Source organism: Chrysochloris asiatica, unplaced genomic scaffold (assembly GCF_000296735.1).
Source record: "Chrysochloris asiatica unplaced genomic scaffold, ChrAsi1.0 scaffold00032, whole genome shotgun sequence".
Lineage (NCBI taxonomy): Eukaryota > Metazoa > Chordata > Mammalia > Afrosoricida > Chrysochloridae > Chrysochloris > Chrysochloris asiatica.
This window is the reverse complement of record NW_006408550.1, coordinates 21117056-21126566: the sequence shown is the minus strand read 5'-3', so window position 1 is coordinate 21126566 and position 9511 is coordinate 21117056. Positions and strand designations below refer to the sequence as shown.

The 9511-nt window shown below is 42.3% G+C and overlaps 1 protein-coding gene across 1 annotated transcript; it reads right to left on the bottom strand.

The window, feature by feature from the left end:
- Positions 1 to 304: 304 nt before the first annotated feature.
- On the bottom strand, positions 305 to 9234 carry HYAL4 (hyaluronoglucosaminidase 4). Its single transcript, XM_006859338.1, has 3 exons — positions 8228 to 9234; positions 3668 to 3757; positions 305 to 706 (listed from the first exon to the last, which is right to left on the bottom strand). The coding sequence occupies exons 1-3, from the start codon at positions 9179 to 9181 to the stop codon at positions 305 to 307; spliced, it is 1446 nt and encodes a 481-aa protein (XP_006859400.1). The 5' UTR covers positions 9182 to 9234.
- Positions 9235 to 9511: the final 277 nt, after the last annotated feature.

The window sequence follows — 9511 nt, the reverse complement described above, 5'->3', positions numbered from 1 at the left end:
GTTCTCAGTGGAGTCAGAGTAGAAAAGATGGCAATAAATCTGAGTTTAAGTTAGATATAAATGTAAGCATTCCAGTAAGAAAAAGGAACAAATTGGTTTTACTTCTGGATCTGGCTTCCCAGTCGAATTGGAGGTGAATGAAGTAACATGTTTGTTTCTTTCCAATAGCATATTGGATGTCTACATATAATGCCTCTTGATGGATGTCATAAGAGGAAAAAAAAAAAAAAAAACCTCACGATTTTCACCTCTTCCCTAAGTAACTACTCTAGAGGCGACACTATTTACTCCAAACTCAGTTATCTCACAGCTGAATGTTCCAATAACACGCCAAAACCAGCAGATAAGATATCATTAATGAGTTAGAGACAGGTGGGACCCCGGCACAACCATCATCCGCCGTTCTTTCCCGGCAGTCAGCCCCTTCATAGCCCTGGTAACAATGACAGGAAAATCTCTCCGCCATCACCTCCAGGTCTCTATCGGATGCTTTTCCTGCTACAGTAATGTCTCCGAACTCGGAGGCCTCGATGTGGTAGCTTGCAGGGTTCAGGTGAAGGTAATGGGGAGCCTGCCACCACTTCCGGGTGCACCTGCCATTGTTTCTGCAGAGGTGCCGGCTGCACAGCTCAGCTGCGGTGGTCACATTGAGGATGTAGCGCCCAAGGTCACAGCTCACAAACTGCTTCACCTTCGTACAGTTGCCCTGAAAACGTAGAAACACATAGGGTTACAGCGTCTAGGCCCACAATGGGCTCCTTAGACTTGGTTTACGCTGGTAATACTTACCGAAGGTGTAGGCGCCTGGAAGCGGTAACACAGGGACTCTAGGTCAGCAAGACCCGGAGGTCTGAGAACCGGACTTGGAGAATGTGCCACATTCTGGCTCAGCCACTCCTTACGAATCAAAGGTTCCCAATTCAGCATGTGAAGCTTTGCCCTCTTCCACTATATACCTTTTGTAATGATTTGAGTTCACTCCTTAATGTGTGCGAGAGGAAGAACCCCAAAGTAGAAAGGATGCAAGAACAGGGCTGTTATCTGCTGTCCTCCAGCTACCTTTCAGGCATGTGATGCCTTTCATGGAGATGTCAGATCCTGAGTTTTCACTGATTTCTTGACAAATCATCCATTTGAAGCCTTGTGGATTTTGTATAGAATTGGAATACAGGAGCACCTAGAAGACTGGCCAGGTCATTTGTGGTTGGGGTTGCCTAGTAGGCGCTCTGAGAGGCCACAGGAGTTTCTAGATAGTGCAGTTAATAGATTCAGCTGCTGGCCCCAAGGTTGGGAGTTGGAGTCCGCCCAGAGGTGTCTAAAAGAAAGTCCTAGCAACCTACTTGTGAAAAGCCATCCACTGAAAAGCGCTTGGTGCACAGTTCAACTCAGGCACACATCGGGTTGCCCTGAGTCAGAATCCACTTGAGGCAATTTAAAAAAACAAACAAATAAAAATCAGAAGCCTGTAGGTTTCCTACATGGGTTGGAATGAAACGACAGGAATCTTCTCAGTGTCTACCTAATTCTCATACACAGAGAAGACTTTAAGCCTGAGATTGTTAGGTGCCATGGAGTTCGAATCATAGCAACCCCGTATGACGGAGAAGAACTACCCCACAGGGTATATTGAAGTTGTAAAGATTTCATTTTACTTGGATCCACAATCACCACTCATGGAAGCAGCAGTCAAAAAATCAGACAATGTATTGCATTAGGCAAATCTGCTGCAAAAGACCTCTTTAAAGAGTTAAATATCCAAGATGTCACTTTGAAGGCTTAAAGTGTGCCTGACCTGAGCTATGGTATTTTCAATCATCTTATATGTATGCATGGACACCTGGGGTGGGACTGTAGGATAAGCACTGGATTGTGAATCATAAGATTGGTGGTTCAAGCCCATCAGTCACTCCTTGGAAACCTTGGACATGGTCACTATGAGTTGGAAATGAGTAGCACTTAACAGCAACAACATAAGCATGCAAAGCTGAACAATGAATAAGGAAGACTGGAAGAGAATAAATGCATTTGAAATATGTTGCTGTTAAAAAATATTGAAAATATCATGGACTGACAAAAGAACAAACAAATCTGTTTTGGAAAAGGTGCGGTCAGATTGCTCCTTGGAAGCCAGGATGGAGAGAAACTTTGTCTCACATACTTTGGACATGTTATTAGGAGACACCAGTTCCTGGAAAAGAACCTCATGCTTGGCCAAGTAGCACAGCAGTGAAAAAGAGGCAGACTCTCCGAACAAGCTGGATTGACACAGTGGCTCAAACATGACAACAGTTACGAGGATGGTGCAGGACCGGGCAGTATTTCCTTCTAGTGTGCACAGGGTCGCTATGAGTCACCTAGCAACCGCAGTAACAACAAACAACAGTCTTCACAGGAGCAGATTCCTAGGTCTTTTCTGCTGTGGAGCTGCTGGTGTGTTTAAACTGCCTAGCTTTTGGTTAAGGAGTTCTGGTAGTTTAATGGTTACGAGTTGGGCTGCCAACCTCAAGATCAGCAGTTCAAAACTACCAGTGGTTCCGTGGGAGAAAGATGAGGCATTCTGTACCCATAAAGATTTACAGCCTCAGAAGCCCTGTGCAGGGTCACTATGAGTCGGAACTGACTCTATGGTATTTAACAACAACAACAACCTTTTGGTTACAGCCGAGTGCTTGCCTGCTGTGCTATCAAGGCCCCCTTTTGAATCCAGTAATGCTAATAGTTCCATAAACTATATCTTCATAGAAACAAATTGAGTCCGTGAAATTCTAAGAAGAATATCAGATTACAAATTTTCAGAAAAATCCAATTTAAACATAAGCAGGATATAAGTATTATGATTCAAGGCAAAATGTGCTAAGCCATAGAGTATAAACAAATGGCATGTGGAAATACAGGGGAAAGTGTGATTCATTTGAATGAGAGGAAGCTAGAAAGAGCTCTTGAAGTAAATAATATATAAAATAGGAGGTGTATGAAGAGACATATAAATCTTTTTGTAAGTACTATTAGTTTTCACCTGATTTCTCCTCAGAGATTAAAAAGTTACCACCTGCTTCTATTTCTTAAAATAGGATATAGTTCATTGTATATTATAGTTAAATGTGTGCGCAGAGTAAAACGGCCTGTGGTTAATTCCAGCTTCACTGCTAGCTAGTCTAACTAACTACCACAGCAGGCATTTACCATATTTTTATGCAAATAGCACAAACGTTATATGCTTTTGGCAAACGGCACAACTATGTGCATGTGTGTACTAATTAGGGGGAGTGTTCTATACAAAACTTACAGGACGTCTCTCTGTTATCTTGTCTATCTCATACAATTATAGCAGGAGGCTTCAAAATGTTAATGAAAAGATGGAATTAAGAGATGATGATGTTTCCACAAACTTTCTGAAATCCTCTCAAATGTCTAGTCTAAGTGAGGAAATCCCCCTTAAAAGCACTTAACACAATCCTACCAGATAGCAACTATTCAACAAATTCAGTTATCTGATTGTTACCATAACAAAATAAATATTTATTGAACTCCTTCTATGATCCAAGTACCGATCTGGATTTTCATTGTAAAACTGGTTTATTATTGAGGCTATGAGAGCTCCAATAAGAGTAAGCACTACAGGAAAACAGAAAAAAATGTGAAATAAAGCTTCAAGCTACTGACTTACCTCAGATGAAGTTAAATTCATGTCTCCCCAAATCACAAAGCCCGCAGCTCCCAAGGCAGCGCTTTCACCTATGGTGCTGATGAGGTCTTGCTAGATACAAGAGAATAGCGCTCATCATCCATTTGAATACAAAACCCACCAGGAAATAGTGACTGCATTCAAAATAAAAGGATTGGGGCAGAGCTCATATACTCCATACAGAAACTGTTTTCCACTTTCTCCAAGTAATAACACAAATCTTTAATAAGTCAAGGCTCAAAAATCATAATCTATAATCATATGTAAAAACCAGTTTAATAATTTTAAAGAAAAATGTACAGTTTGGAAAGTAGGATACTGTTTTGAAACCAATCAGCCTGTAAATCATCATCAAAAGTTAGCTGAATTGAATTTGATTTGTGGGTATGTACACATAAATATCAGAGTCCTGGTGTGGCCCTGTGGGCTAATGCACCAGATTGCAAAGCCGTTTGAACTGCAAGACTGGTGGTTCAAGCTCACCAAATGCTCCTCGGAAACCCGATACAGGGTCGCTATGGGTCAGAATCGACTGGATAGCACTTAACAACAATAACAACAACACATAAATATCAGTGATTTGTATGAGATCTGACCCAGAAACAGAATGCAAATGTTTTCCTTCTCAAAATGTCTCCCATGCCTCTTAGCCAAGTTCTCTTCACTGGTCACATTATCTGTGGAACTTTGCCTCTTCAGTAATTCAGATTGGTGTGTTGTTGGGATGCTACGCCCAGGCAAAGGAGAACAGTGTTTAAGGGCCTACAGTTCTAACCTGATCCAGCCTGTTTCTCTGGGTACAAATAGTCCGAGACACTGTTTGTATTTAATTTCAAAGGATCTGCTTCAATGATTTTTGCTTATGACTCATCCAGTCATGATAAGGCCACTGGGATTTCCATCAGCATAAAAGGTTAAGATCAATGAAAACTAGGTTTCAACATGAGGAACTTCAGTTTCGTAATTGTAGAGGACTTCCGGCAAGATGGCAGACTAGGCAGACACACTACACAGACCCTCTACAACAAAGATGCAAGACACCAAATAAAACAGATATAGATAATCCTGGAATCCTGGGCTGCAGATGAAAAGATAAAGTGTATCGAATGCTGACTAGAAGAAGTAGCTCAAAGGGGCAGCAGGAGAGGAAACAGGTGAGTTAACAGTCTGCTGGCCTGACTTGGTACAGCCATCTTGAACCTTTGTGAGCAGCATTGGATCCAGAACATGGTCTGACAATACAAAGACACACCAGTGGCTGCCACCAGAAAGGTGCAATTCTCTTTTGTTCCACATGCTCCTGAGGACCAAAAGCACTGTCAGCCCACCCCCACCCCCAAATCTCACCCACCCCCTACACAGTCTCTGCTCTGCCAGAGGTAGGAGCCACACCACTGTGAGTTGGGTGCCAAGTCTACCACCCCTGATACTGAGGGCTCATGAACTCCATCTCTCAGCAGACAGTGAGGAACTCTCATAACCAGCCTTCCTGCCCCCAGGTGTCCTCTGAGTCTGAAAGAGTTCCTTCTGGGAACAAAGAGCCTAATCTCAGTCACAAATTACTTCTAGGTTAGGTGCCCTGATGATAGATACCACCCAGGCCTTCAGGAAGTCCATCTAGTGCCCAGGTGTGCCACCCCGCACCCCCCCCTTTCTATCTCATGAGCTCCTTGTCTGGCAGAGGGTGCCACCCCATATGGAGTACCCTCTGCCCCTACAGTTTTCTCCTCTCTGCATTCAGCCCCTGCCCTAGTTTTATCCTTTGTGGTTTGGTTTTGTTTTGAGGGGGAGTGTGGGGAGAAGAGTTTGTTGTAGTTGAGGTTTTTCTCGTTTTTCTTTCCTTTCCATGTATTTTTTATCCTTTCTTTCTCTTTCTTCCTTTTTCTTTTCTTTTCTTTTGATTTTGTTTTTTTTCTCTTGATTTTTCTTTACTATTATCTATTTCTCTTTTCTTCTTCCCTCTTCTGAGTTTTATTTTTAATGTTTTTTCCTTTCTTTTTATTTGCTCTTATTTTTCCTTTCCGCTGCTTTATTTTCCTTTTCATTTTTTGTCTGCTTTTAGTTATTATAGTCTTTTTTTCTTGCTGCTGCCTGCTGAGGGTTTTTTCTCCTTTATTATTTTCATTTTTGCTCTATTTGTTTCTCTTCTCTGTGTGTGTTTTCTTCTTGCCACACCTAATGGGAGACAGCAACTGTGCCCATACAGTTCAGTGGTAACCATACCCCCTGAAGCCCTGCCCACTGAATGGCCCAGTTCTTCCAATCAGGACAGCTGCTCCTAAACCATCCCCCAGCCAGGTCACTCTCTGGTCCTTGGCCTCTCATCCACAGCCCCGTGGGTCTCTGCTCTGCTCCAGCAATGCCACAAAGCTCCCTTAGGGCTATTGATGAATGTCCAAAGGCACACCATTCTGCTACAAGCTTCAGTTCAAATGCACTCAGCTCTAGGCTCATGGTTCAACAAATGTAAGCATCTTCCATTACTGCTTCCCAAGTGTTACTCACTCCACAAGCTACGATTGCTGACTGAGAGTTCATTCCTAGATATTTAAGTGTGCTGGTGATTTGTGGTTATGTGCCATGGAGTCAAGTCTGACTCATAGTGACAATGTTATAAGGTTTCTGAGGCTGTAAGTCTTTACGGGAGCAGAAAGCCTCATCTTTCTCCCTCAAAACTGCTGGCAGTTTTGAACTGCTGACTGTGAGATTAGTAGCCTGACTCATAACCACTACACTACCAGAGCTCCTGACTTAAGTGTAAGACTCTGATAAACCCTACTGCCATGAAATCCTACTGCCCCATTAGGCTGCCACACGTTCCTGGTGGGTTCCAACCACCAGTCTTTGACTCTCAGTCAGGCACTTATCCACTGGATCACCAGTTTTTCTTTTTACAAAGCTTTGATACCCTTTCCCAAAGGGACAGCCAAAGCACATCAATTTCTGTGGTGCTTTAAATGTTTATATAATTCTGCTAGGTAAAGACTCCTAGGCTGTAATATTTACAGAACCAGATCAGTCTGCTAAGCTGGTTTTTCTCTCTTGCTGAGCTGCTGGTGGGTTTGAACTGTTAATCTTTGGGTTAGCAGCCAATTATTGACCCACTGCACAATCAGGGCTAAGTAAGTAGAATAATTCTTTCCCCACTATTTTATAGACTAACACAGTCAAATGGGGGGGGGGGGTTGACATTTGTTGTGTGCTGTATATCCACACATACAAGTGGTTGCAGGACCGTACTGAGGAGTGTGACTATACACATAGACCTCGCCAGATGGAACACACAGGTGTTATTATGCATTAGAAACAAAATATTTTATTTGTTTTTATTTAGAAATTGGCATTTGATATGGTGAGACAAGAAGCAGAGCTGTCTTCAATCCCACCTCCATAGAAGGAAGCAAATGCAAACTACTCCAGCTCCAAACATGCTCTCTGACCTTCTAACTGAGGTCCACTGCCCATGGTTTCGTCAAGTTCTAAAGAGGTCAGTTTCCTAGGAGCGTGATCCAAATTGGGGAGTAAGAAATGTAGTGGTTGTCAGTTCCATACTTTAACTCATTCCCTCTTTACTTGCTTCCTTAAAGGAATAATAATACATAAAACAATTGGTTCAGATTGCATAAATGAAGAAGCCAGGTGGATTTTTGTCCCCATATAACAGACTCGATGGCACCTGACAATAACAACATAACAGATGATACAACCTTGCTTGCTGAAAGTGAAGGGGACTTAAAATATTTACTGATGAAGATCAAAACGCACAGCCTTCGGTATGGCTTGCAGCTCAACGTAAAGGAAACAGATATCCTCACCCCTGGACCAATAAACAACATTCTTATCAACGGAGAAAAGATTGAAGTTGTCAAGGACTTCATTCTTCTTGGATCAGCTATCAACACTCATGGAAGCAGCAGTCAAGAAATCAAACAACATATTGCATTAGGCAAATCTGCTGCACAAGAACGTTTTGAAGTGTTGAAGAGCAAAGATATCATCTTGAAGACTAAGGTGCATCTGACCCAAACCATGGTATTTTCAATAACTTCATATCCATCCGAAAGTTGGACAGTGAATAAGGAAGAAGAATTGATGAATTTGAATTATGGTGTTAGAGGAAAATATTAAAAGTGTCATGGGCTGCCAAAAGAATCAACAGATCTGTATTGGAAGAAGTGCAACTAGAGTGCTCCTTGGAGGCCAAGATGGCCTGACTTCATCTCTCATACTTTGGACATATTGTCAGGAAGGACCAGTCTCTGGAGAAGGAGATCATGTTTGGTAAGGTGGAGGATCAGAGAAAAAGAGGAAGAACCCTAGTGAGATGGACTGGCCAAGTGGCAGCATCAATGGCCCAGGATTGGGCAATGTTTCATTTTGCTGTGCATAAGGTCACTATGAGTTGGTACCGACTCGATGGCACCTAACAAAACAACAAAATAACAGATTATTAATTGGAAATTCTTCAAAGAGCATAAATGGTGAAGGACTATCGCTCTGGGGATCGAGTGGAAAACCCCCACCATCAGGCAGAGTTCTTACCTTAGAAAGGAAAACTAAAGGTTCATCTCTGTATCCCAGCCTGGTGTAGACAAACACAGGCAGGGCGTAATCGTGCGATGTCATGGTGGAAACCCGCATGGATTCCTGCACCCGGAACTGTGAGAAGCGCAGAATGTTTTCACTGTCCCCGAGGGATTTCCTGACCCCAATGGAAGGATACAAAGCACCACTGTTATTCCAGAGCCAAGAGAGTTCGTTGTTCCTCAGCACTTCCTCTTCTGGACATGATCCTGTGTAGTCAGGGTCACCAACATTGTAATTGTGGCAATCAGGATATAAATAATAGCCCCAAAGGCCTTTGGGTCGCCTCTTGATCCCCAGTTTGATGGTTTCCTTCATGAAAGCTTTTGCACTTTCCTCAAAATTTGCTTTGGCTAAAATTTCAATATCAGTGGTTGATATATTCTCTCGCATTTCTGAAATAAGCTTTCTTGACTTCTGTCTGTAGACATCTTTTGTGTTCCAGTTTCGGGCCCACTGTGGTCTCCAGTACTCCCAATCTATCACAACAAGCCCACTGAAATCTTCAGCAGGGATATAGTAATTAATGTCTTGATCAGCTTTTTCCAGATGGACTTTCAAACTTATGTTCTGGGGGAGACCCCCATTAATGGGGACCCCTTGTGGAGTATACCAGGGATAATATCCCAATCTGTTAACATAAAATATAGTGACATTTTGCCCCCTGGACTTGGCCAGTGGGCTTCCAACCACTTGAAACATTTTCAAATTGAGTTTTATGTTGTATTTGATTAAGCATCGATCTATTGGGGCATTCCAAGCAGCTATAAATGGTTTCCTTTGATAAATGGGAAGCCGGGCAGGTTTTAGAGAGGTAATAGACTTCAAAATAAAAAATATAAACAGCCACGATGAGAGATGTACTGGCTGAACCACACAGAGCCTCAATTGTCCTTCAGGTAATATTTTCATGGTAGAAGAAAAATCCTATGTTATCTTCTCTGTTTTAACACACTCCGGAAGACCTGTGGAGATGTTTAGTTGTCTGTTAGTAATAGTTTTAAGACAAAAGACTCAAATATTGAAAAGATATTATTATGATTGAGTTTATATTTTATAAAGTACACTTTATTTAAAGATCTTGACAAATAAACACACAATGCCATGGAGTGAATTAGACTCATAGTGACCCTGTACAGGGTTTCCAAGACTGTGAATGTTTACAGGAGCAGAAAGTCTCACCTTTCTCCTAAGGGGTTGCTGGTGGGTTTGAACTGCCACCCTACAGCACCACCAGCTCCT